Source organism: Gossypium raimondii, chromosome 4 (genome assembly GCF_025698545.1).
Source record: "Gossypium raimondii isolate GPD5lz chromosome 4, ASM2569854v1, whole genome shotgun sequence".
NCBI classification, from domain to species: Eukaryota; Viridiplantae; Streptophyta; class Magnoliopsida; order Malvales; family Malvaceae; genus Gossypium; species Gossypium raimondii.
In genome coordinates this window covers 3,336,309-3,363,223 of record NC_068568.1, presented here as the reverse complement: position 1 = coordinate 3,363,223, position 26,915 = coordinate 3,336,309, and the positions used below count along the sequence as shown (strand labels likewise).

Sequence of the window (26,915 nt, the reverse complement as noted above, 5' to 3'; positions counted from 1 at the left end):
ATTTCAATATGCTATATCAAAGATTGAAGAGAAGCGATTAATTTACATCACATTACATATCAGAAACATCTAATTATATAACAATATCATATTACATGTTAAAAACAATCAAGATCTTGTGAAGTTTTTGAGTGGTTTGCTACTCATGCTCGGCTTGCTAATTTTTCTTGAAATGCATGACAAACCCTTGGGCGGCTTTTGTTTTTCTAGGCAGAAAATACAGAGCCTTGAGATTGTTTTTACAGCACTTATATCATCCATGCATAGTATTTGGCTTACCTCAAACTACACACGATTTTGTTGATCCGTGCAGCAAACATAGCCATCGAAAATCTTGCTCGTGTTACACGGAAACTTTAACTCATTTCCATGAGCTCTAACATTAGATGGTGAGAAGGCGAGAAGAAGCACCATATTAAAAAACGAGGTTGGTCTAACGGTTAGCAATAGAGAGCTGGAGTTAAGTGGTTTCAAAGTTGATTTAATTTCTAAAAATCGAGTTTTGAAGAAAATTGAGTGGGGATTTGTGAAGAAGCCATTGAGAGAAGCATTTTGATGCCTATTTTCGCCGGAGAAGGAACAGTTGAGATTCAAGAAAAAGGGAAAGGGTTAGATCGTCCATTGTTGCAGAGGAGGAAAGAAAAGAAATAAATTGATCAATAGTTTCGGAAATAATTTTTTAATCAAAGAAAACAATTCAGAAATAGGAAAAGGAAATATTTTTTAAAAAAATATGTGGAATAGTTTAACATGTCACCTAAGATAAATAGTGTTAATGACACTTAACAATTGGATGATTAATGTTAGTGATAATTTTATAAAATTTTGAAAGTTGGGTAGCTGAAATGTAATTTAAATCAAAGTTTAGCTATGGTTGTTGTAATTCACCCTTAATTATAATATTGTTGTTTGAAATAGTGTTGTTTAGTTTAAACTTGAAGAACACAACACCCCCACTTTGCTCTCTCGCCTTTCAATATTTCCAAATTTACAGTTAAAAACACTGCAACCCCCCGCCCCCGCCCTACCAAAAAAAATGATAGGCGGACGAAGGGAAGGTGGGTTGATGAGAAAGGCATCGCAGTCAGTGGTGAAATCAAGAATATTAATAGCTGTTGCCATTGGGATTTCCATTGGTTGCCTCTTCGCTTTTCTTTATCCTCACGGTTTCCTCTCTTTCTATTCCCCTGCTTTCCACTCCCAGGTTCCTTTCATTTTCTGCATTTTCAGGAATTCAATTCACTTGCTCTTTAGATCAAATCTTGATTTACTTTATGCCTTAATTATATACCCTTTACTTCAATTTTCATTCCTTTGTTAATTGGGATGCTAAATTTGTTATTTATTTATATTTTTGCTTTGGACTGAAACTGGAGAATTCTGTATCGAGCTTTTAGCAATGTTAAGTAAAACTCCTCTATGTCCTTCTCAATCTCGATATTGGTCAAATTGATCCCTCTCAAAAGATTAGAACAATTTAATCCCTCTCAATTTTGAAAGTGAGCAACTAAGGATAGTTAATCATGGGGTTAACGTTGTCTGTCAATTGTACATAATTTTGATTGTTATAATAACAAATTTAGCCTTGGATTTGTGTAAATGTTGCAGGCTAAATTTGTTATTAACCAATAAAAACTATGTTGTCCTTAGTTGCTCACTTTTGAAATTGATGGGACAAATTGCTCTAATTTTTTTTAGAGGGATCAATTTGCTCAAGATAGAATTTAAAAGTGACCAGAGGGGTCTTTTTACTGCAATGTTATGACTGACTTCTGCTCTTCATTTTTTTTCTTGGTTTATTGGAATTTTGAACCACGTTATTTAGTTAATTTGGTATTCAGAATTGATATATTTATGTTGTAAAATGTTTCTAAATCTGGTAATGGTTTATTTGGGTTTTTACAGAGTTTGTTGATGTTAGATTTGATCATCTAATCTAGTGTTTGTTAAGTGGGAATTTTATTCAGCACCGATGTGGTAATTAGTAAACAAAATGACTGCAATTTTTACTGTTAGGTTCTATCTTCCAAATGTGAGTCGTCTCATAGGTTGAACGAGTTGAAAGCAGAGTATGCGGCCGAATTGGAGAAAAACGAAGAGTTGAGACAACAAGTTAAGGAGCTTACTGAAAAGGTTAGGTTGGCTGAACAAAAGAAAGATCATGCACAGAAACAAATCGAGGCATTGGGTAAATGGCGTAAAGCGGGGCCTTCCGGAACCGTTAAAGGTTTAAGAACAAACCCCACGGTGATTCCAGATGAATCCGTTAATCCGAGATTGGCGGTAATTCTGGAAGCTGTTGCTGTCGGAAGAGAGCTTATAGTGGCACTTGCAAACTGGAAAGTGAAGGAGTCATTAGAGATTTGGTTCACAAACATTAAGAGAGTTGGCATAACTAATTATTTGGTTGTTGCTTTGGATGATAAGATCACTGAATTTTGCAAGTCAAATAATGTTCCAGTGTTTACGAGAGATGCAAATGATGGGATTGCTTCCATTGGGAGGACAGGGAATAACCATGCTGTTTCGGGATTGAAATTTCATATCTTGAGAGAGTTTTTGCAGCTGGGGTATAGTGTTCTCCTTTCGGATATCGATATTGTGTATTTGCAAAACCCTTTCGATTATCTTTATAGAGATTCAGATGTGGAATCCATGACCGATGGCCATGATAACATGACAGCTTATGGATTCGATGATGTCTTTGATGAACCTGCAATGGGATGGGCTCGATATGCACACACAATGCGTATATGGGTTTTTAACTCTGGTTTCTTCTATATCAGACCTACAATCCCTTCAATCGAGCTCTTAGATCGTGTGGCTGGTCGCCTTGCTAAGGAACCAAAGTCATGGGACCAGGCAGTTTTCAATGAGGAACTTTTTTTCCCTTCACATCTCGGGTATGAAGGGCTTCATGCTGCTCGGAGAACTATGGATTTCTATCTCTTTATGAACAGCAAAGTCCTTTTCAAGACTGTGAGGAAAGATGATAGACTGAGTAAGCTTAAGCCGGTCATTGTTCACGTAAATTACCATCCTAATAAGCTCCAACGAATGAAAGCTGTCATGGAATTCTACGTTGATGGCAACCGCGATGCATTGAAACCTTTTCCCGATGGTTCAGAATGGGAATGGTAAACTGTGCTTTACTCATCACAACTTCACAAGTCAGCAACTGGTGCGAAAGACTCATCCTGTAAATGGCTCAAACCGAAGCATATTCATTACACAGATACGAGTACACACATACACAAAAGAAAGGTGGTTCATTCTCTTTATTCCCTACTTGTGCAGAAAGTAAAAGCAACTACCCAAAGGTACATAGTTTTACTTTATTCTATCTTTGCTATTAAGATTTGTTCTTTGACTGCTTTGAATTTTTCCTTTAATAGCAGTTCAAAGTTCGTACCAATCGATACGAACTCCTCGACTCTTTCACTTTTTGATATGTCTATTCATGTGAAGAAGGCTTAACTAGGGTTTATGCTTGAACTTTTGAACATATTGAAAACCTTTTTAGGACATCTACACTTCTTCCATTTAGAGTAAAAATATTACCCTTTTTCTTATTGAAGGGTTCCGAAAAATGGGCGTATAAACAAGTGGCATGATCGTAGTGGATGTGTTAATGTCATTTCAAATAAGAAAATGAAGACCTTTGTGTATATGAATGAGCGAACTACACATTTTATTAGACAAGTCTTTTGGTATATTCGGTTTTGAATTAATCGGCTAATGGTTAATGATCAAATAGAACTCACTTATGGGATTCAATTAGTATCAAAATGAGCAAAGCCAGTGGATGTATTGGTAAAACAATGAGAGTGCCTGAGGAGGATGTATAGTAAGAAATTGTAGCTGCAATGCAATGCAATGGTCGCATTGTAACAGAAACGAACTTCTCCGAATCGCATCACGACTATTGCGGTCAAAATTCGTTACGTAACAGCCAATAAATAGTGGGACAACATTGCAACAATTTGTTACAAAGATGAGAGATCCGTAGGCAAGAATGCATTAAAGCATAGCCACCCCAGTCTTTCCTATCTCTAGGCATTTTGTTGTATCTGTAATTTTTCAAGAATCAACAAGTTTCGTAACCGAATATCATAGTGTTAAATTTTGGCTATGACACAATGCAGTTGTAACAAGCTTTTCAAAATCGAATTGAAGTTGAAATCGATTCAACTAGCAATTTTAGATTCGATCAGTCCGATCAATTTTGTTTGGTTCAATTAACTAAATTATTAAAAATATATTTGAAAAAAGTGATTCAATTGGCTTGCATCGGTTCATGGATCAACTGGTTTAACCCCTTATTCCAGATCAATACCCTGATTTGTTTGGTTTCGAAAACAGTGTTAAGTAGATGAAAAAATAAAGAAATAGTGATTCTCAAATATCATTCTTTTATTTCTTTTCTTTTCCTTTTAAGGGTGTTCTCCCATCAACAATATCTAATCTCCTCAATAATTTTTAAGTTTTAATAAATTATTTTCATTATACTATTTCAAGTTAATGTAATTTTTGAAAGAAAATATTAAATTATAAACTTGAAAGCAAGTTAACCCTCAAGCTCTCAATATTAGTCTGCCCTATTTTTAAACAAGCTTAATATTTGGCTTGTGTCACAATTTGAGTGTTGAATTATATATATTTTCTCACTTTAGTATCTAAACATTTTTTTACCACTTTAGTACTTAAGTTCAACTATCATTTCGTCTCAATTACTAAAAAAATAAAAGTTGCCTATAAGAACATAAAATGTGACATATTCTTATTGAACATGAGTAATTTTGAGAATAAAATGGGACGAATTTGATAATTTAGGTATCAAAGTGGGACAACAAAAGTTTAAGTGCCAAAATGATAATAAAAAGAAAGTTCAAGGCGAGGTTTTCAAAATCGGATCAATAGTCGAATTGTTCAGGTCATCAATTCGACCAATTCATTTGGTTCAATTAAATAAATTGTTAAAAATTTAAAAATAAAAATTCCAATTCAACTGTTTTTGTCTGGTTTAATCGCTTTGTACCAATTCTTGGGTCAATCAATCTAATTCTTTTCTCCTGACCGGTATCTCAGTCGGTTCTCGATCTAATCAATCCAATCCAATTCAAACAACCATGATTTAAGGGTCCAATCATGACTTAAGCTTCTTCTTTTTTGTCAAAATTAATTTCCCGAGTCTAATATTTTTATTTAAATCCACTATTTGACATTTTTTTAGCTATTTAAATTTGTCGGATAAAGTTAAAAATTAAAGTAGTTAATTGTAATTTTGTTAAAATCGCAGGCAATATTTGTAATTTTTCCATAAAGTTCATGGAAACCAGAAGTCCCTGAATCAAAAGCTAAGTCAACCCGGTGAAATAGTGGTAGTATATATCCCAGAACCTCCCAAAATCCTCACACTTCACAGTTCAGTTCACACGAAAAAAATCCCTAATCAAAAAATGGGGAAATTGTGGCTAATTTGCATTGCTTCGATCTCAATCCTTCTCCCATTTCTCTGCAATGCTTTCTCTCCCGAATCGCCAACGGATCGCCGAGTCCTTGTTCTCCTCGACGACTTCGCCATCAAGTCGTCACACTCCCTCTACTTCAATGCCCTCAAATCACGTGGCTTCGACCTGGAATTCAAACTCGCCGATGATCCAAAGATCGCCTTGCAACGCTACGGCCAGTATCTTTACGATGCCTTGATCCTCTTCTGCCCCTCCGTCGAACGTCAGTCATTTCACATTACCTTTTTTCTTTCTTTCTTTTAATGTTTTCGAATTAACTAGAAATGTATTTTGTTTTTTTAGGATTTGGAGGATCTATTGATGTTGCCGCCATTGTCAATTTTGTTGATTCCGGTCATGATTTAATTGTTGCGGCGGATGTTAATGCTTCGGATTTGATTCGGGAAGTTGGTACTGAATGTGGAGTTGATTTTGATGAGGTCTGATACGCAAATATTTTTGTACAATTTTATGCTTCAGTCTCTGTTATCGCTTCGCTTGATTGTTCATTAAAGCTTGGTTGTTTGCCGTGTAGGATCCTTCGGCTATGGTTATTGATCACATTGGCTATGCTGTTTCGGGAACTGAGGGAGATCATACATTGATTGCTAGTGATGATTTTATTAAGTCTGATGTGATCTTAGGAGGCAAAAGAATTGAAGTAAGTATAAATGTCAGCCAGCATTGTTACTCTTATCCTCTTATTAGGTTCTGGATACTTTTATGACCAAGTAAGTTTGGGGTTGTTCCGATTATGATAATGATAAAATGTTATATGATAGTGCACCTTTCTTAATATGTTTTCTAGTTTGTTATACTGAACTGGGGTTCCGGAGCCACTTGCTTATAATCTTCTAGGATGGATGCAGGATGTGAATCAATGGGGTAAATTTATCGGAAGAACTCTGAATAAGTTTATATAAATTTGTACAATCAAAATTCTTGAATCATTTGCTTAGATTTAGTTTAAGTTGTAAAGAAGAAATGAAGTACCTGATTCTACTCATAAATGAAGGTTAAAAGAAATGAAACTTTTAATCACTTATGATAGTTGTTAGAGATTTTGTTTTCAATTTAAGGGAACACAATTGATATATATATTGTTGACTGTTAACACAGGAATATTCATATGCTCCAAATGCTAAATTTTGATAAATATTAGTGGAGAAAGTATTATTTTCATTAAAAGTTTTAAAATTTTCGATTTGTGGGGCTAAAATACTACTTTTATTAAATTTTAAAATTTCTATAATAATTTCAATATTATTTCAAAATTTAAGGGCATGATGACCTTTGATTATTTTTACTATAGCTGTATATTTTATGAGCCAACAGGAATTCTCATATATTTTTTGAAGCTCATTGCATATTATGGACTTCTTAGATTACATTGATATTTCTGATTAGTTTTGATTAAACTTGCTGCAGGCTCCTATACTTTTCCGAGGCATCGGCCATTCAGTGAGTCCTGCCAATAGCTTGGTATGCTGCTTCCATCTGATTTGAGGGAATTTAATCATGTACAATTTATCAATGACCACAATGGTCCTTTTTTCCCCCTTAACACATGCACTATTTTTAGGTGTTGAAAGTTCTCTCAGCTTCTCCATCTGCCTATTCTGCTAATCCTAAGTCGAAGCTGTCAACTCCTCCATCATTGACTGGTTCTGCTATCTCTTTAGTTTCAATTGTCCAGGTACATCTATGTAAACTGTTCATATATCTGCATGTCTAGAACATGAAAGTTTTGTCCTTTCGATCGTACTTCAAGATAGTTCCACTAAAGATGAATGGAAGAAAGTTTGTTGTGACTCAAATAACCATGCTGTTCAAATAAGTTTGTGATACTTTTTTCTTTTTTCCTTTTTAGGCAAGGAACAATGCACGGCTTCTGATTACTGGCTCACTAAGCATGTTCAGTAATAGGTATAATAACTGTTAACTGAATCCTCCATTGATGATTTTTTTTTTCTTTTTATGTTTGCTTTTATTTTGAATTTAATAACATGTCATGTTTCTTAATGAACTTTTTAAATATTTTCAGGTTTTTCAGATCTGGTGTGCAGAAAGCTGGGAGCCAAACTAAGTGAGTGAATTTTTAACTTTCTAAGCTACCTTTTCAATATAAGAACTTGAGTAATATTATCCAAAATTAGCAGTAACCTATTCTGAATAAATAAAAGGAAACAAATAAAGAAGTTTTTTGGTTGCCAGTTGCCACCCTCATCATACAAAGTTCATATTAAAGCTTCTGCTTTTATATGGATCTTCTTATCTGGGTGCATTTCCCAACTTGAGATTAACGTTTTATATGTCTTTGCAGTTGCACCTAAGTGCATACTGGGTTTCTTGTTTAACTGATGTACTTAAAACACGATATATTTGAGAATGTTCTTTCTGATGGCAGACATGAGAAATCAGGCAATGAACAATTTTTGACTGAAATTAGCAAATGGATTTTCCATGAAAGAGGTCATCTTAAGGTAGGCATGTCGATCAATTTATTCATAAATATATGATTCTTTTATTACGGCATCATTTTGGGGCATGTTCTTGGTCTTTTTTATGTATATTTTATATTCATGTTTTTTATCCTTAGGCTGTAAATGTGAAACACCACAGAGTTGGGGAAACAGATGAACCTGCATTATACAGGATTAATGATGAGTTGGTACTTCTTCTACCTTGTCTATTTTGACGTAATGCTGAGCTTCATTTTGTAGAAATTAACTGAAAAGAAATCGGTATATTTCAATCAGGAATACTCAGTTGAGATCTATGAGTGGTCTGGAACAAGCTGGGAGCCATATGTTGCTAATGATGTCCAAGTGCAGTTTTACATGATGAGCCCCTATGTTTTGAAAACTTTATCATCTGACAAAAAGGTGTGTCATCTGTCTCTTGAGCTCATATGGTTTGTGATATCAGTCTTCCCTCGATATGAAGTCATCCATAAATGGTTAAAAAAAATATTGGTCCATATTTTGTTTTGCAGGGTCTATATTCCGCATCATTTAAGGTTCCCGATGTTTATGGTGTTTTCCAATTCAAGGTCGAGCACCAAAAGCTTGGGTATACTAGTTTATCCCTTTCAAAGCAGGTAACTAATTTTGTTCTCTCATGATCCTGGATACAAATTTCTATCTTGAGACCGAAGTCTCTTACTAGTTATCTCATTTTATTCGAAGAATGGAAGCTTGTAACAGTAGAAGTTAAAATTCGAGAAACCTTGTTCTTTTTCTCTTTTCTTATTAGAAAAATTGTCTCAATTTCCCCTATCCAAATATTGTAATCTATGATTGCGTTTGTGGAGCTATTCCTTTGGGTCTTTCACAATTCGTGGTATATATTTTCCGAATTTGAGCGTAAGTTGCTAATATATGGAATTGGATTGCAGATTCCTGTCAGGCCATATAGACACAATGAATATGAAAGATTCATACCTGCTGCTTACCCCTATTATGGAGCTGCATTTTCTATGGTACCACTTTTTTACTCTCTCAACCATTGTTTACGTTATAGCTAATAAGTAGACCTGTCAGCACTGATCCGAACTTGAAAAAGCAACATGATTAATCTGAAACCGATTCAACCTGATATGACTATAAAAAGCCAACAGCCAAGAATTTGAACCAGGAATGATCCAAACTTGTTATGACCTGAATTAATCCGAAATGACTTGACATGTGTCAAACTCAAATGACAGATCAATGACTTGACTGGCAAACCTGAATGTCCCTAACCCAAAATGAGGAACCTGAAATGATCCGAGCTGACATCACCTGGATATTTTTGTAGATATCATCATCATCACCATAACTATGAGCTATTGTTTCTCAGAAAAATCACTAGGGTGACATGTTAACTTTTGATATGGCCTTTTATTTTTGTAGATGGCTGGATTCTTCATCTTCTCGTTCGTTCATCTCTACAGCAAGTAAAACTGTAGCATCTCTAGCTTGCAGGCCGTGGACCGTTGGATTCGAAATTTTTGAGTGGCACAAATGATGCAATAGAAATGTTTAGGGTTTTGAAATTTATGCGTTATGTTATTTACCGGTTAGAGGAAAAAAAAATGCCGTAGAGTTATCCGTTCAGTTTCCCCTACTTTCTCTTTTACGCTGTTATAATATTTCAGAAATACTATTATTATTTTTCATTTTTGACTTTCTTTGCTCTTTCTGGAAAACTTTCCTTTTACAAATAACTTGATAATATCAATAGATAAATGGAAAAGAAATGAGACAACAAAAATATCTAACAATGAATTTCTTTTCAATAAAAAAGATCATCAAAATTTGTTTTAAGACTCCAACAAATAATTAGGCTTGTTCATGAGTTAAATTACTTGGAGTTTGGATAAAATGTTAGGTTTGATAAATAAATTTAGGCAAAAAATTAAGTTTGTTTAACATATGGATTGGACTTAAGCTTGAACATTTAAAACTTGAGTTCGGTTGACTCGCTTTTAAGTTATTTTATATTATGTTATTTTTATATATTATGTAATTTATAATACATTAAAAATAAACATATATTAAATATATAATAATGTAAACATTAAAATAATGTTAAGATAATTATACAAAATTTCAATAAATAAAATATATAAATTATTAATTTTTAAATTAAAATAATATAAAAAAATTAAATTAAAATAATATATGGACATACCTAAAATGAATTTGGATTAATCTTTTACAAATATAGATGAATTTAAAAAAAAATTTTAAGTTGATATTTCAAATCAAGCCAAGCTTGGGGATTAGCTACACCTATGAACTATTCTACAGAGAATTTATTAAAACTTGGCAAACAAGCAAAACTTTTCACATTTTTTTTTTGTTTAATGCTCAATTTGGCGCCTAAATTATGCTTCTTTTTTCACTTTGGTATTTAAATTTTGTCCCAAATTGATACTTAAACTATCATTTTATTATCTGGTTCAACCTTTTTTTGTACCGATGATAAAAAAATTGGTCATCATGTGATGCTAATCGCAATATGTCGCATGGCATATCTAATCAATCACAATGTTCCACATGATAGTTAAGTTTATTTAAAATAAAAACATTAAATTTAAATTAAAAACATCTTTGATTTTGACTCATCATTAAACGGTGTTGACCAGTCATTGCTCGGCGTTGATCGCTATTGACCAGTCATTGATCAGTATTGGCCATTGTTAACAAGTCGTTGATCGATGTTGACCATGCACGTGATCTATTAGAATGCATCACGTGTCCTTTTTTAGATTTTAATATTATATATGCTATATATATATATTAAAAATGTTAAAAATATATATAATAAATTTTATTTTTTAAATTTTTTTAAATTCTAGAATTTAAAATAATATATTTAAATTCAAAACAATTTAAGTTTTTCTAGGATATATATAATTTTTTAAAATTTTTAAATATTATTTTGACATTTAAAATTATATTATATATAATTTCTTTTACATTTTAATCAAAATAATATATAATATATAATATGTAAGAAAATAGAAAAAAGACACATGATGCGTTCTAATAGCGACATGTGGATACTCAACAATGATAAAGGCCAATTAGTTTAGTTTGAATCAAAGTCAAATATGTTTTTTAATTTAAATTTAACATTTAAATTTTAAATAAAATTAATTACCATGTGACATATTGTGATTGGTTGAATGTGGTACGTGGCACATTTTGATTGACACAATGTGACGACCAGGGGCGAAGCTAGAAAATTTTTTTAGCGGAGACCGAAATGAAATTTTAATTTTTAATGTTTTATATCTTTATAAATTTTAAAAAATTAAATAAAATTTTTATAATTTTAGAAAGAGCCAAAATAATAATTTTTTATTTTAGAGGGACCTGATCCCTTGCCAGCCCTTGGATTTGCCTCTGGTGATGACTGATTTTTAACGAATGATAATTTAAGTATCAATATGAGATTAAAAAATATATATATCAAAATGAAAAAACATGAATAGTTTGAGGGCGAAATTTAGCATTAAGCTTTCATTAATTTTACCTACCCTAAAACCTGAATACCAAAAAAAACACCTTCCCTGCCTCCCTGCTGCAGTCGTTCCCCCGTCGCCTCCGATCCCCGTGCTTCACCTCTGTCCGTCGGCCTCTCCTCTCTTCTTTTCATCGTCATCGCCGTCTGTCGGCCATCGGCCTCTGCTCCTCATATCTGTCCGTCGGCGTCGGAGTAAGGGGTCTCTTTCGTTTTCGCGCTGCCGCTGGTCAGTTCACCTAAAAACTAACGCCTCTCTCAGTCTTTCTTCATTTTTCTATCTAATTATCATTTTCGTTTGCTGCGTTTTGGGGTTTATTGATATTTGAATGAAATGATTTCTGCTGTGATTCCCATTACTTCATATTTGCATTTTGCAACTTCAATATTGGTTTGCAGGTTTGATAAATGATTTGAACATTAAGATTAAAAATAGTGGCTTGTTTTTTGTATTATATATGTGTCTGTGGTTGATGGTTAATTGTTTGAAGCATGCATGTATGGCTGCTGCACAAACACAGACAGAGAGAGCATACTAAACTCGGTTGGTTAACCGACCGAAAATGACTCGGGTCGGTTTTTTTGGTTTTCTCCCATAGTCAAATCGTTGTCGGTTTTCGGTTTTTCTGCACCGAACTAACCGACCTGACCGATTGCTCACCCCTACTTGTTTTAACAAATTTCCGTTCTCATTACTTCATTTATTGGTTGTTTCTACAATAGGTGAAGCTTCAAGGTATCAAAGCAACGCGTCAATGTCCAGCAAGAGGGCTTCGGTTCTGACCTTCAACTATCTCACCGCTTTATCTATGGTACGTTCGTCACGGCGTTTCCCTCATTCAGTCACAATTTTCAGTAAGTTCCTCAGCACTGCCCCTGAAAGGTGGGATTTTCATAGCCCTAGTAGCACCTCTCAGTTTGAGGATTCTCCTTATGATACCCCAAGTTCACTAGGTTATGAGCAGAAACAAAATGGGCAGGCCTTAAACCCAAACCAGGGTTTCGTGGTATGTCCTATGGATGATTATGCGGGAAGTCCGGCTGGGGACAACCGTAATAGCTACAATAGTGGTTTACAGCCAACAAGAAATCAGATGGGTGCCATGGGTCAAACTGGTTGGCATCATCATAGCCATGGGGAAACTAATGGGAACTTAGAGATAAGTCCAAACGGAATTTATGCAAATGGTTCTTGGAAGGGTGCTGAGCCAGGGTTTCATCAGAATCATGATGGAATGCACTGGGGAAACAAAAGAAATGAACTGCAGGATAACTCAGTTTATGGAAATGGAAACTTTAGAGGATACGAGGCTGATGCTCAAAGTACTTCCAATATGCAGAATCAAGTATGGTCATATTGGCAAGGGCCTAAAGAAATCAGACAGAATCAATATGACCTTAATTTACCAAGGTTTACAGAATCTCAAGGAAGCCATCTGAATTCGCAAGGCCCAAATTTCAGCCAGTACCGGCAGAAGCCGCAAGATGTTTATAATTTTAGTTCTTTTGGTCAAGTAACAAATAACATTAATTTTTATGGTCAAGTATCTGCTACTTCTAATCTCAAGGAAGAGTTAACTGAGGTTCCTGAAACTATCTCAAATAGTGCTACGGTTGAGATGCTAGAGGAATTTTGCAAAAAAGGGAATGTTAAAGAAGCTGTAGAAGTTTTGGTGTTGATGAAACAGCAGGGTGTTCATGTGGATTTGGCCCAAATTTTGCAGTTAATGAAGGCATGTGGGGAAGTGAAAGCTTTACAAGAAGCGAAAACTGTTCATGAACACCTCGTAGGATCATTTTCACCTCTCAAAATAAGCATCTATAACAGGATTTTAGAGACATACTTAAAATGTGGTTCTACAGATGATGCATTTGATGTGTTTGAAAAGATGCCAAGGCGCAATCTGACATCTTGGGATACTATGATAACAGGGCTTGCTAGGAATGGGCTAGGGGAGGATGCCCTTGATCTGTTCTCTCAATTTAAGCAGGCAGGCTTGAAACCAGATGCCAAAATGTTCCTTGGAGTGTTTTATTCTTGTGGTGTCGTTGGTGATATTAATGAAGGAATGCTTCACTTTTCGTTGATGAGCAGTGATTATGGTATTGTCCCTTCCATGGAGCATTATGTGGGTGTTGTTGACATGCTGGGGAGTACAGGGAATTTGGATGAAGCATTGGAATTCATTGAAAAGATGCCATTTGAAGCCAGTGCTGATGTCTGGGAAACTTTAATGAATCTCTGCAGAACTCATGGGCACTTGGAACTTGGGGATCGTTGTGCTGAGCTTGTGAAGCAGCTAGATCCCTCTCGCTTGAATGAACAATCAAAGGCAGGTCTCATACCTTTGAAAGATTCAGACCTTAAAAAGAATGAGAAGAAGAAATTGGCAAGTCAAAGTCCTCTTGAAGTCAGAAGCAGGGTCAACGAGTATCGTGCAGGAGATACATCACATCCTGCGAATGATAGAATCTATGCACTGCTAAGGCATTTGAAAGAACATATGAAAGAAGCTGGTTATGTTCCAGAGACAAGATTTGTTTTGCACGATATAGATCAGGAAAGTAAGGAAGAAGCTCTTCTTGCTCATAGTGAGAGACTTGCTCTTGCTAATGGTCTCCTCACTAGTCCAGCTCGGGGACAGATTCGTATTATCAAGAACCTTCGTGTTTGTGGTGATTGTCATGCTGCATTTAAGATCATGTCAAAGATTGTTGGCAGAGAGATCATAATGCGAGATGCCAAGAGGTTTCATCATTTCAGTGAAGGGTTATGCTCTTGTCGAGATTTTTGGTGATCAAAAATAGAACTTGAGGTATCATTTATCTTGACATTCTGTTTTACTTCTTCAATGAAAAAAATGAAATCTAGAAGCATCTGAAGCGAGTAATTTATAAGATAGTAACTTTATAGAGAAGATATAAATAACCTATCTAGTTATAATTCTCGTCGTCTTTTTTATGATATTTACCTGCAAACCCTGTTTATATATCTTCTGCGTGTCTAGAACATGAAAGTTTTGTCCTTTCCTCATACTTTAAGATAGTTTCACTAAAGATGAAAGGAAGAAACTTAGTGTGTTGTGACTCAAATAACCATGATGTTCAAATAAGTTTGTGAACTTTTTTTCTTTTTTCTTTTTTAGGCAAGGAACAATGCTTGGCTTCTGATTACTGGCAGTATGTTCAGTAATAGGTATGTGGTATAATAACTGTTTAACTGATTCCTCCATTGATGATTTTTTTTTCTTTTTATGTTTTCTTTTATTTTGAATTTAATAACATGTCATGTTTCTTGATGAACTTTAAAATATTTTCAGATTTTTCAGATCTGGTGTGCAGAAAGGTGGGAGCAAAATTGAGTGAATTTTTAACTAAGCTACCTTTTCAATGTAAGAAAGTGAGTAAAATCATCCAAATTAGCACTAACCTATTCTGAATAAATAAAAGGAAACAAATAAAGAATATTTTGAGGTTGCCACCCTCATCATACAAAGTCCATATTAAAGCTTCATCTTTTAAAGAAGTCCATATTAAAGAAGCTTTTTAGTTTTTTTTGTCTTGCGGGGTCTATATTCCACTTCATTTAAGGTTCCCGATGTTTATGGTGTTTTCCAATTCAAGGTTGAGTACCAAAAGCTAGGGTATACAAGTTTATCCCTTTCAAAGCAGGTAACTATTTGTGTTTTTTATGATCCTGGATACAAATTTCTATCTTGAGACCTAAGTCTCTTACTAGTTATCTCATTTTATTTGAAGAATGGAAGCTTGTAACAATAGAAGTTAAAATTCGAGAAATATTTTTCTTTTTCTCTTTTCTTATTAGCAAATTTGTTTCATTTTCCCCTATCCAAGTATTGTCATATATGATTGCCTTTATGGAGGGAGCTATTGCTTTGGGTCTTTCGTAGTATATATTTTTCGAATTTGTTACGTAATTTGCTAACATATGGAATTGGATTGCATTTTCCTGTCAGGCCATATAGAGACAATGAATATGAAAGATTCATACCTGCTGCTTACCCTTATTATGGAGCTGCATTTTCTATGGTACCACCTTTTTACTCTCTCAACCATTGTTAACTTCATAGAGCTTATAGGTAGACCTGTCAATTTGATTCGAAATTGAAAACCCAACCTGATTAATCCGAATTCCAACCCAACCCAATTTGACTTTAAAAAGCCAACAACCCAACTCTGAACAAACCGAATCTGACAATGACCGAAACTAGGAATGGTCGAGCCCAAAATGACCTGAACAGGTAATTCGAAATGACTTGAACATGAGTGTCAATTCTGAATGGCAAAACGTGAAATGACTTGACTGCAAACTCAAATGACCCAAACTCAAAGTAAGGAACCCATAAAAGAGCTTTAAATCCTGAATGATCCAAACCGAAATGAACTAGAAATTTTAGACCCGACTCAGACAGACATGATCACCATAATTATGAGCTTTGTTTCTCAGAGAAATCACTAGGGTGAAATATTAACTTCTAATATGGCCTTTTATTTTTGTAGATGGCAGGATTCTTCATCTTCTCCTTTGTCCACCTCCACGGCAAGTAAAGCTGTAGCATCTCTAGCATGCAGGCCATGGACCGTTGGAGTCGAAATTTTTGAGTACAATGATGCAATTGAAATGTTTAGAGTTTTGAATTTTATGCGTTATGATATTTATCGGTTAAAGAAAAAAAAAATGCCCGTAGAGATATCCGTTAAGTTTCCCCTTCTTTCTCTGTTACGCTGTTATTATTATTTTTCATTTTGACTTTATTTTTTTTTTTTTTGGAAAACTTTCCTTTTACAAAATAACTTGATAATAACAATAAATAAATGGGAAAAATGAGATAACAAAAAGTATCCAACACAAATGTGATTAACTATTAAATTTTTTCAATAAAATTGTGACTTAGTCCATTTTAATTATTAATTATTAAATCTTAGTTAAAATAACTATTAGTCATATATTTTTATTATTGGCATATTTGTGGAAACTTTCAATGATGTAATTCCTCAATTTATTTGATAATTTCTGATAAGTATAATAGACAAGTTCTGAAGTTTGCAGGTGGTAAGTAGATAGAGTCAGGAGGATATCTTAAGTATTATTATTTTTATTTGAATTAAATTAAGGATAAATTATAAATTTTTGTTGGCCTTGAATTATATTTTAGTCACTTATGTTTGAAATGTCAATTTGGAGGTTTAGTTGTTGGGATGAAAATATATTTTAATTAAATAAATTTAATTTAGATTGTCACGTATGATATTTTTAGGACTGATGTTAGAGAGGTAATGGAGCTTAATGGTAGAGTGATCATTTCAGTAACAAAATGATAACGTAAGTGACTAAAATATAATATTTCAAACATAAGTAGCTAAAATGTAATTTGAAGTAAACAAAAGTGATTATTTTTATATTTTACCCTTAAATTAATATCATAAATTAAGTTAAAAGATGAATGTTTATTTATTCTGTTTTGACAAACTATTCAGAACATTACGAAAATGTTATATAAATAAAATTAAAATCATAAAATTAGCACTTACAAACATTTGCAATTTATCAAACAAAAATAAAATTATATTTTAATAAATTATATTTAATTGTACTTTTGTATTTTACAGAATCTGAGCAATGATTTTTATAGTGCTATACTAACTTCTCGGTTTTCATTTAAGGATTAAATTGTGATCAATTAAAAAAGAAGCTAATATCTGAATTTTTATAAAGTAGAAGATGAAATTAAAATTACACCAAAAAGAACATACTGTTTTACTTTGACAGTGAATAAAGAGAAGAAAAGACCGGAAAAGAACAGAAATCCCGTTAAATTAAAAAACGAAGAGAGAATTGATAAAAACTTGGCAAACAAGCGAAGCTCTTGACAATTGTTTTTTCTTTCTAATATAACTCCAATTTTAAAGAGATTTTTCACCGGTTTTTGTCACTCCCTAAAACCCCACGATGAGTTCCATGGAAATCGATTTCAAACAATATCAACTCCGCTGCCAATTACGAGGCCACGAAGACGATGTAAGATCTCTATTTCCTTCGTTTCCTCTCAATTCCATTCGCCATTTTCCTTTTTTAATTTCGAATCACTTAGGTTTTGAAAAAAAAAGGTTGCTGGAATTTTGATTTTTTAGGTTCGTGGAATATGTGTTTGTGGAAGTGAAGGTATAGCCACTTCTTCGAGAGACAGAACGGTTAGGTTCTGGTCTCTTGATTCGTCAGATAAGCGTAAGTATGTTTCGTCTAAGATGCTATTAGGGCATTCGAGTTTCGTCGGTCCATTGGCTTGGATTGCACCGGATGAGGAGTTTCCTGAAGGTGGAATTGTTTCCGGTGGGATGGATACCATGGTTTTTGTTTGGGACTTGAGGACTGGAGAGAAAGTGCAGTCATTGAAGGGTCACCAACTGCAGGTTACCGGTGTTGTATTGGACGGTGGGGATATCATTTCCTCATCGGTTGATTGGTGAGTTAATTAAACTGTTGGATGGGAAGTGTTTTGCATTTTGTGTGAAATAGTTATGTTTGGTTTTTCATTTAATCTTCAAAATAGTTAACCATCTGTTTCGCAGCACTTTAAGACGATGGAGGAAGGGTCAACCTGTTGAATCCTGGGAGGCACACAAGTCGGCCATTCAAGCTGTAATAAAGCTTCCTTCAGGAGAGCTAGTTTCAGGTACATCTATTCTCTATGACATTGCAAAATTTGATGACACATTTTCCTTCAGGAGAGCTAGTATCAGGTACATCTATTCTCTATGACATTGCAAAATTTGATGACACATTTTTTCATTGATTCTAATCCATTTACTTTGTTGGTATAAATGTTACCTTCTGGTCTGTCCATGCAGTATAATCTTGCTGGCATTCAGTCTTTGTTATGGAAGTTGACAAAAATTATTTGGTCATAACAGTTTTATCTGAACTGTGAATGAACACAAAAAGTTGGGGAAAAGAGTGTATGGTTTAAAATTTTTAAATTTACTCCAGGTTCGACTGACACAACCTTGAAACTTTGGAGAGGCAAGACTTGTTTGCACACTTTTTCTGGGCATACTGGTAAGTATCCTGCTCCCCAAATTTACCATGCTTTATTCTTACTGGATAGGTAGTTAGGTATAAACGCATTCTGTGTTTAATGGAATGCAATTACTCAGGAAGAGCATTTCTTGTTATAAAATGATGAAATTAGTTTGCATAAGCACTCTCACATTTGTGGATTGTGCAGATACTGTTCGGGGTTTGGGAGTTATGCATGGATTGGGGATTCTTTCTGCGTCACATGATGGGTTAGTATCCTTTACCCTTTCTTTCATCATTCTATCACTACAAGTTAAGACTACAAGGAGGCTTCTCTTTCAGTTCTAAATTCATCTTCATTTTCCCTCCTTTATCTCTCTTTTAGTTATTTATCATGTTTTTATTGCTTGAATGTATAGTTGCATTAACTCCTACCTGTTTTGTTTTGGTACATTAGTTCCATCATGTTATGGGCTCAAAGTGGCGAAGTATTAATGGTGATGGTTGGTCATACTTCCATTGTCTACTCAGTTGATGCTCATGTTTCTGGACTTATTGTCAGTGGTAGCGAAGATCGTTTTACAAAGATATGGAAAGGTGATTATTTCTGCCATCTTTATCTCTGTTTAAAATAACCACACTCATGAATTAGTAACTAAGGGCTGAATTGTATCTCACGGTGTCATAAGATAGAGTAATTTTTTAGTTGACTTCGGAGTACCATCAGTTCCTCATCATTAGATAGCTTAGTGAAGTTTTCAGGGAATCTTATTTGGTATTATTTATCAAGCATACCCGAAAGCATAACCTGTTCCTTAACTTGGGTATATTTCATCGCATAAGGGAACATATTATCTTCTTTTTTTGGCTCTCGGTGGTAAGTTTTACTCGTGTTTTACTTACCCCAAATACTCTGTAACTAACATAACTGGTTATAGGCTTTTATCTTTCTTATACTTATAGCTAAACATGGATTTTGCATGACTGGAATTATTATTATCACAAGGATAAATCTTCTTATTGCAGATGGGGTCTGTGTGCAAAGCTTAGAGCACCCTGGTTGTGTTTGGGATGCTAAATTTTTGGAAAATGGAGATATTGTGACTGCATGTTCAGATGGAGTTGTAAGAATTTGGACAGTAGATCAGGAGAACATTGCAGATCCTGTGGAACTTGAGGCATATGCTTCAGAACTCTCCGAATACAAATTGAGTAGGTATGATCATATAACACTTTCCAATAACTTATGCTTACCTTATTGTTATAATATGATCATCTTCTGCTTTGTTCACCTTTTCTTAGTACAAACATGGGGACTGTTTGGTAACTATTTATGCCTTTTCCAATTCTCATTCTTCTTGAATTTCAATAAAAAATATTCTTCTCCCCAGTAGTTCATTGTGTAATTTTATGATTTGTATGTGGTTTATTGACTTCCAGATCACTCAAGAGTTCTAAGGTTTTTAACTTTTCAGCTTTGCCTGATATCCATCTCTTACCTTTCTGTTTGTATTAGGAAGAGTGTTGGTGGTTTGAAATTGGTAGATTTACCTGGGCTTGAGGCTTTGCAGATTCCAGGTGTGTTCCCAATTGCCTGTACATAGTTAGTTTTCTTATGCTGTGCTTGAGTCATGCTTATTCTGTTTAATCTAGAGATGTAGAAATACTTAATTTCCCTTCTCATCGCATTTCTTTCTGATGATATCTTTGGTAGTAGCAGTTGAATATTGTTTAATGATTGGTGTATTTGGCCAGGAACTAGTGATGGCCAGACAAAAATTGTTAGAGAAGGCGACAATGGAGTAGCTTATTCATGGAATATGAGAGAACAGAAATGGGATAAGGTAACTTCATTCTAATACTTTGCAGTTTTTTTCCTTATCATTTAAAAGTTTCGTTCTCACTCATCTTGAGTGCACTGTTCATTTTGACACTTAATATTCTGTGAGGAACATGAAAGCCTTGATGTTTTTGTTCCTATTTATTCTGCTCTTTTGTTTCATAAGTTGTTTTTATCAAATTGTTAGTGGTTAAAATAAAAGAAATGTCTTTGATTTTTTTTTAAATTTCAAGACAAATCTGTTCCCATATACAGGTAAAATTTCTGGTGGACCATTAATTGGTGATGTGGTCTGCCTTGTTGTTAACTTTGGCTTAACCATCCATCTACAAATTATTATATTTTCCATGTTGATGTCTGATTCAGATTGGTGAAGTAGTTGATGGTCCAGATGACAGCATGAAGCGTTCGGTTCTTGATGGAGTTCAATATGATTATGGTCAGCAGCTTTGCTTCTTAGTCATTTAAGGTTAATGAATTAAATGTAAATGCATTCTTAATTTTATTTTTTCTGGCTCAGTATTTGATGTTGATATTGGCGATGGGGAGCCTATACGTAAGTTACCTTATAATCGATCAGGTATTTCTCTATTCTTAGCCTTGTGTTTTCTGTTGTTTCCAAATTAATGTAATTTTTCTTCAGATCTTTTGGGTCTCCTTATCTTTTTGCCCTTCTCTCTTTCCCCAGCCTAGGTACTTTGTAAAGCTAAAAAAATGACTACATCTTTTACCCTCTAATGAACAATAGGAAGCATGTGTTCTCCCAGCTTGTTATTCTTTGTGAAAATTTAACTATGGTTCAGGCATGCAATATTACCATATATAAACATGTTTTTAATGAGGAAAAAAACATTTTAAGGACTACCTCATTATTTCTTATGATCAAAATCATGATAGGGAACATGATTTTTAAAATTTACATTATAATTTGAATGACTTGCAAGTGGCATAAAGCAGATAAATTGGGCATGCAACATAACCTAAAAGTGATAACATGGCCTGCTATCTTTCCAGATAATCCGTATGACACTGCTGATAAGTGGCTTCTGAAGGAGAACCTTCCTCTTTCTTACCGTCAACAAATCGTGGAGTTTATACTTCAAAATACTGGGCAAAAGGATTTCAATATTGATCCAACATTTCGTGATCCATATACTGGCTGTGAGTATAATATGTTTTCAGTCCTGACATTCGCTGTTGGAAGCCCTTTATGAATTCCTACTCGTATTGGCTACTTGTTTGCAATGACTAATGTCTTGTTGTTTTTCATTGCAGCTAGTGCTTATGTACCTGGACAGCCATCATATGCTTCTGGTTTGTACTTGGTTAATATATAGAGATAGATTCTTTTCTGTTTCCTTCTACCAGCTCTCCTACTACTCTGCCAACATCAGGATATCTTTTGAACCTTGATATATATTCACATCAATTTTGTATGCAGGTATTGCGGCTAAACCTACCTTTAAACATATCCCAAAGGTTTGTCACTACTCTCTACCTTTAAGCACATAACTACAAAATAGATGTTCTTAAAATCTAACTCTTGCCTTCTCTACCAGAGGAGTATGCTTCTAGATGGAATTGATTGCTTAAAGTACCACAAATAATTGTGGTCAAAGCTTTGCATTTAGTTAACTATGCTAAATATTCTCCCACTCCAAACCTATGTGTAAACTAGCATTATTGCATCTCTGAGCTGTTTTTTAACTTTCTTCTTGTCATTTTTTAATAAGAAAATTTGTTTTAGTTTATTCTTTGTTCCTTTTTATTCCAGAGAGGAATGCTGGTTTTTGATGCGGCTCAATTTGATGGCATCCTCAAAAAAATTTCAGAGTTCAACAACACACTACTGGCTGACTCGGTAGATTCTACAATCAATAATTCTTATTTATATGTTTACATTTATTCTTAATTTTTGTCTATGATAGCCTTACGTTGCACCAGTATTCTTCATAATATTTTCTTAGCTTACTCTTTAACTTTTGAATCATCTTACAGAAGACTTTGTTGTGCTGATAGCTCATTCTTGTATATCAGACCTCAACTTGAGAAGCTATAACTTTTCTATTTGTGATTGCTTTGTGTGTCATAACAGTTCCCTTAATAGTATCCATTCCTGGTTTTAGTTTTATCCATTGGTTTCATAGGGACAAGTTTTGACTAGCTGCCTAATATTCTGTATGCATTAACTTATTTGTTGGGATTTCCTGCCTGGTTTACTTTCGCTGCTACCTGCTATACCATTGTTATTCTGTTACATCTTTGTGGTTCTCTTGGATTGAGTTTCTCATATAACGGATCCATTGACATTCTTGTGAAGGAAAAAAAGGACTTCTCTTTGACAGAACCGGAGATCTCTAGACTGGGTGCTATTGTTAAAATTCTGAAGGACACATCACATTACCATACGAGCAGGTTTGCTGATGTTGACATTGCGTTGTTGCTGAAATTGCTGAAATCATGGCCAGTTGCCATGATATTTCCTGGTTAGTGTGGAGAAGATTTTAAGGTTTTAGTTTGCAGTCTCTTCTTTGGGTTGTTTCTTTGGTATTGGGGTGTTATTTAAATTCTGCTTTGACGGAGTTTTGTTGGCAGTTCAACTCTATTTTATTCAAATTGAAGCACCACTCTATGTGAAAAGCTGATTTCGTTAATTATCCTTTCTTTTACTTTATGATTTTAGAGGGCTCTATGCTTGTTTATGTCAACTATAGTCCTCCTTACATGTTTCAAATCCATTGTTCACCTTCCCAGTGGCTTGCTTCTATTTGTGCAGTTATTGACATGCTGAGGATGACCGTTCTGCACCCTGATGGGGCAACTGTACTTCTCAGGCATGTTGAAGTCAATGGTACCTAACTTAAAAACTTTCTCTGCTATTTAGTCTACCTTTCTCTTTGAAAAGTAATTGTCGCAACCGGAAATGTCTAAAAAATGTATATTTTAGTTACGTCGTGTATATGAATCTATCCTAATATTATTTGACAAACTTCCAATGAACAGGTTAGCTCCTATTTTATTGATGAAACCACTAGATAATTTTATATGCAACTATTCCTCTTTGTTATGTTCTGTTGTAAGTTTTAACTTTGAATTTATGTGCTGAACTAGATGTGGTAATGGAAATGATTATGAAAGCCACGACTGATCCTGCACTTCCTGCAAATCTTTTAACCAGCATCCGTGCTGTAACTAACTTTTTCAAGAATTCGAGCTACTACAGCTGGCTGCAAAAGCATCGTAGTGATGTAAGTTTGCCTCCTCTATTAACATTGAAATGTTATTTTGGTAAATCAAGGTTTTTGATATTGCTTTCGGATGCTTCCGGTCTGCTAGGTGTAGACTATTTTTGTTTTCCTCTTCAGTTTAGGGTTTTGCCTTTTTCATCAAACAAAAGAAAATTAATAGTAATCAATTGTAATGATTTTTTTCTCTTCTATTCTTGCAGATTCTTGATGCATTTTCAAGTTGTCTTGCATCACCAAACAAGAATTTACAGTTGGCTTATTCAACCCTGATACTAAAGTAAGCATTCTGTTTATGTAAATATGCTCACATGGGTTTACTTTAGTGAAACCATTTGGGACAGTTTAATTATTGCCCCTTCTTTTGGATGTTGTTTGTCCTAAAAGTTCCTAGTTGACCTTTTCCTTAAGTTTTGTAAACTTTTTTACCATGGGTTTTGATGTTGAAGAGAAGAGGATGGAATTGCTTATATCTCCTTTATAAATTTGCTTTTATTTTCTCAATTGCTTTATACATGTTTTTAGTTACACTCTGCGATGCACTTCTCATGAGTGTGCTTTGCAGTTATGCGGTGCTGCTAATTGAAAAGCAGGATGAAGAAGGTCAATCCCATGTTCTTTCAGCAGCTTTAGAGGTTTGCGTTACTCAATTATTCCCTAACTTAGGAATTGAATTCTATATATTCCTGATTTGATTTCTCTTCTCTAAGAACTCAACCTTGTGCATGTAGCAATGGAATGCACTGATATTTTGTTTAGTAACGATCTTCAGCTACAAAAATCATGAACTTCTTTCATTGTTTTCCCTTTTGACACAGATTGCTGAACAGGAAACTCTAGAGATTGATTCAAGGTTCCGAGCTTTAGTTGCCATTGGATCACTGGTATTGTCCTCTTAACTCATTTATTCTTACCTTCAGCATGGTAGTTATGATTGACCCTGTTTTCATTTGGATTTGTTCACGACATGACTGCAAGCATAACAAACACTTTTTCCTTTCCACTTGATTAGGCTAATAGTAAATAAAATATCCGCTAGCCCATTTCACAATCTACCTTTTGTTTCTTGGTTTGTTTGGTTTTCAAATGCTATAATATATACATGTTCCACCGTTTCTTCTTTAAGGAAAAGAAAATATTTAAACCCTGCATCAAAGTTGATGGAACAATTGATGTTTGTATCTTTGAGCTCATAAACATCTATAACCAGCTTTCTTCGAAGAAAATGCAATAAGATTTTTGAAATTATTTTTAAAAGGCTTATTCTCTAGAATTCTAAGCAGTGTTAAGTGGTACCATTAGGCTTATTCCTCTTTATTTTGCAGATTTACTTGTTGGAGTTTTACTTAATTAACTTTTTTTCCCCTAAAAATAATTTTGGTTTTGATAACTACAGATGCTTGAGGGTCTGGTGAAAAAACTAGCAATGGACTTTGATGTTGGGAACATTGCCAAAGCAGCAAAGGCTTCTAAGGAAGCCAAGATTGCAGAAATTGGAGCTGACATTGAACTGTTAACAAAACAGAGTTGAAAGCTGGTGGTTCCTAGTAAGTTGGCATTTTATTTTCCTTTTCTTACCAAACTCGTATGAAGTTCCAACCTTCAAGTCACACGGATTCTTTTGTATTATCCGAGGCATTTGCTGGAAAAGCTTAATACCTTTAATTTTTCCTAGAGTGGGGAAGTTTGGGGCTTTATTCCAGTTTGTGCACTGCAACAAAAAAACCTTGTTCTATGGACTTCTTAATAAATATGTCAAACTTTACATTGTTTGCAGGATGAGAGAGAATGGTCGAGAGTTTGGACAGATCTTCTGTGTAGGGATCAAATTGGAGATTGCAGAGAAAAGTGGGTCGGAAAAATTCATTTTAACCAATCATATATTCCGGGGAACTTGGGGCTTCATCTCATAAAACCCAACCGTTTGCAGCATATTTTGCTTGCTTTATATTACTGTTTACGGATGGTAAGACAGCTTGGGTGGTTGATCTTTAGGCTTCATTTGTTCACAGAAAACAGGCAAAGCAAAATGATGCAAAAATGGATCAAATTGCTGGTTTTCATTTGATTTAATGATGCGTAGTTTATGGTCACTTGCCAATAACTGGCGACATGAATGCTCACATACATAATTGAATACTTCTGCACCTGGATCGTATCATGCAAAAATGCCTTCATATTCCAGCGTATTCCAATTATAGTTTTAGTCCCTCGACTATGCTAAAATTTGAGATACAATACCTTTGAAGTACATTCATCTGTATGTGTTTGTATAAAAAAATTAAGATTGTGGGTAAAAAAAAATGTAAAAATGTAATTAATCTAAATGAATAATAGTTTTTTCAAGATATTATTTGACACCAAAAATTCTTTGTTCTTTTTTGAAAGTTAAATTATTGTATAATTGTAATTAAGACCCTCCAAATCTCATTTCCATTTAGAATAAAACCTATCATCACCTCCTAACAACATCCTATTCAGTTTAATCCTAACATTCCTGTGTTTCAAATGCCAATGCCTTGGCTCAATCCTCTTATGCAAACTAAACCCAAAATACTGCGGAAACTCCTTTAATTCCTCCAAGCTCCTCTCCATTTCCCCCACTAAGAACTCATATTTAGGCCTCAAATTATACTCCACATTGTACCCAAATATCGCTGGCATCCTCGCACAAACCATCGCTGCTTCTTCGTATCTCAACCCTATGCTCCTCAAGAACTTGATCTTAGCCTTTAATTTATCCACCCTCGTGTTCAGTAGAAACGCCTTCTGTTTGCTCGGCTCGTTCAGTTTCTCGACGCCCAGTCCTTTGAGGTACTCGACCGTGGGCTTCAAACAGTATTCCACGTCTGAGAATAAGATGTAGGGGCAGTGAACGATCAATCCGCGGGATTCTTGTGCGGTGGCGTTTAGATCGGTGGTTAAGAAATCGAAAACCGGCTCGATTTCGGAGGTGGAGAAGTTGGAGGAGAAGAGTTGGGGGCAAAGGAAGGTAAGGCGAGGGAAATCGTTATCGTGGATGCCTTTGGATTTGAGGAAGTTGACGGTGGAGATGAGGTAGTCGGCGGTTTGAGGGGATGGGAGATTGCGAGGGTTGGTGTTGGGATGGATAATGCCTATGGCTTTAAGGTAGCGGAGGTTTTCGCGGTGAGATGTGCGGAATTTGAGGTAGAGCGGCGGCGGAGGGGTTTTGGGTGGCGGGATGTGGAGACAAGGAAGCTGCATTGAGGATTTGTGTTTGGTTAGGCTGCGTTTATTGGAAGTAGATA

General features: G+C 34.7%; 5 protein-coding genes across 9 annotated transcripts; 4 read left to right on the top strand and 1 right to left on the bottom strand.

Annotated features, from left to right (window-relative positions):
- Positions 1-314: 314 nt before the first annotated feature.
- Positions 315-4,127, top strand: LOC105780028 (arabinosyltransferase RRA3). Of its 2 annotated transcripts, XR_001129171.2 has the most exons (3): positions 315-1,204; positions 2,017-3,320; positions 3,579-4,127. XR_001129171.2 is itself a non-coding variant. In XM_012604102.2 (2 exons), the coding sequence occupies exons 1-2, from the start codon at positions 1,037-1,039 to the stop codon at positions 3,139-3,141; spliced, it is 1,293 nt and encodes a 430-aa protein (XP_012459556.1). In that variant the 5' UTR covers positions 315-1,036; the 3' UTR covers positions 3,142-3,527. The 2 variants fall into 2 exon arrangements, 1 of the variants encoding a protein (XP_012459556.1); XM_012604102.2 differs by lacking the exon at positions 3,579-4,127 and having other exon boundaries at positions 2,017-3,527.
- A 1,274-nt stretch (positions 4,128-5,401) lies between these two features.
- Positions 5,402-9,669, top strand: LOC105780471 (dolichyl-diphosphooligosaccharide--protein glycosyltransferase 48 kDa subunit). The gene is made up of 13 exons (XM_012604831.2): positions 5,402-5,733; positions 5,814-5,950; positions 6,046-6,171; positions 6,939-6,992; positions 7,093-7,206; positions 7,381-7,436; positions 7,555-7,596; positions 7,918-7,993; positions 8,110-8,181; positions 8,270-8,395; positions 8,506-8,610; positions 8,908-8,991; positions 9,404-9,669. The coding sequence occupies exons 1-13, from the start codon at positions 5,460-5,462 to the stop codon at positions 9,449-9,451; spliced, it is 1,314 nt and encodes a 437-aa protein (XP_012460285.1). The 5' UTR covers positions 5,402-5,459; the 3' UTR covers positions 9,452-9,669.
- Positions 9,670-11,485: 1,816 nt separating this feature from the next.
- LOC105779210 (pentatricopeptide repeat-containing protein At4g32450, mitochondrial) lies at positions 11,486-16,250 on the top strand. 4 transcript variants are annotated; one of them, XM_052629115.1, is made up of 7 exons: positions 11,486-11,751; positions 12,246-14,338; positions 14,669-14,718; positions 14,843-14,914; positions 15,147-15,194; positions 15,500-15,572; positions 16,044-16,250. In XM_052629115.1, exon 2 carries the CDS (start codon positions 12,278-12,280, stop codon positions 14,318-14,320), a length of 2,043 nt encoding a protein of 680 aa, XP_052485075.1. In that variant the 5' UTR covers positions 11,486-11,751; positions 12,246-12,277; the 3' UTR covers positions 14,321-14,338; positions 14,669-14,718; positions 14,843-14,914; positions 15,147-15,194; positions 15,500-15,572; positions 16,044-16,250. The 4 variants fall into 4 exon arrangements, with proteins under 4 accessions (XP_052485075.1, XP_012458434.1, XP_012458433.1 ...); XM_012602980.2 differs by having other exon boundaries at positions 14,843-15,194; XM_012602979.2 differs by having other exon boundaries at positions 14,843-15,572.
- A 1,099-nt stretch (positions 16,251-17,349) lies between these two features.
- LOC105779209 (uncharacterized) lies at positions 17,350-25,739 on the top strand. Its single transcript, XM_012602977.2, has 23 exons — positions 17,350-17,562; positions 17,676-18,007; positions 18,114-18,217; positions 18,532-18,600; positions 18,770-18,830; positions 19,019-19,158; positions 19,588-19,777; positions 20,078-20,139; positions 20,317-20,405; positions 20,768-20,840; positions 20,922-20,981; positions 21,416-21,562; positions 21,677-21,715; positions 21,843-21,880; positions 22,176-22,262; positions 22,722-22,887; positions 23,178-23,252; positions 23,513-23,649; positions 23,850-23,926; positions 24,212-24,281; positions 24,465-24,530; positions 25,043-25,193; positions 25,424-25,739. Exons 1-22 carry the CDS (start codon positions 17,494-17,496, stop codon positions 25,175-25,177), a joined length of 2,286 nt encoding a protein of 761 aa, XP_012458431.1. The 5' UTR covers positions 17,350-17,493; the 3' UTR covers positions 25,178-25,193; positions 25,424-25,739.
- Positions 25,740-25,960: 221 nt separating this feature from the next.
- Positions 25,961-26,871, bottom strand: LOC105779212 (hypothetical protein). The gene has a single exon (XM_012602990.2). It carries the CDS (start codon positions 26,869-26,871, stop codon positions 26,074-26,076), a length of 798 nt encoding a protein of 265 aa, XP_012458444.1. The 3' UTR covers positions 25,961-26,073.
- Between the last annotated feature and the right edge of the window lie 44 nt (positions 26,872-26,915).

Coding starts and splice junctions, on each gene's coding strand:
- LOC105780028 (XM_012604102.2), top strand. CDS start 1,037: ATGATAGGCGGACGAAGGGAAGGTGGGTTGATGAGAAAGGCATCGCAG. Junction 1,205..2,016: donor CCCCTGCTTTCCACTCCCAG/GTTCCTTTCATT, acceptor TTTTACTGTTAG/GTTCTATCTTCCAAATGTGA.
- LOC105779210 (XM_052629115.1), top strand. CDS start 12,278: ATGTCCAGCAAGAGGGCTTCGGTTCTGACCTTCAACTATCTCACCGCT.
- LOC105779209 (XM_012602977.2), top strand. CDS start 17,494: ATGAGTTCCATGGAAATCGATTTCAAACAATATCAACTCCGCTGCCAA. Junction 17,563..17,675: donor TACGAGGCCACGAAGACGAT/GTAAGATCTCTA, acceptor TTGATTTTTTAG/GTTCGTGGAATATGTGTTTG. Junction 22,888..23,177: donor AGTTGCCATGATATTTCCTG/GTTAGTGTGGAG, acceptor CTATTTGTGCAG/TTATTGACATGCTGAGGATG.
- LOC105779212 (XM_012602990.2), bottom strand. CDS start 26,871: ATGCAGCTTCCTTGTCTCCACATCCCGCCACCCAAAACCCCTCCGCCG.
- LOC105780471 (XM_012604831.2), top strand. CDS start 5,460: ATGGGGAAATTGTGGCTAATTTGCATTGCTTCGATCTCAATCCTTCTC. Junction 5,951..6,045: donor GTGGAGTTGATTTTGATGAG/GTCTGATACGCA, acceptor TTTGCCGTGTAG/GATCCTTCGGCTATGGTTAT. Junction 7,207..7,380: donor CTTTAGTTTCAATTGTCCAG/GTACATCTATGT, acceptor TTTCCTTTTTAG/GCAAGGAACAATGCACGGCT.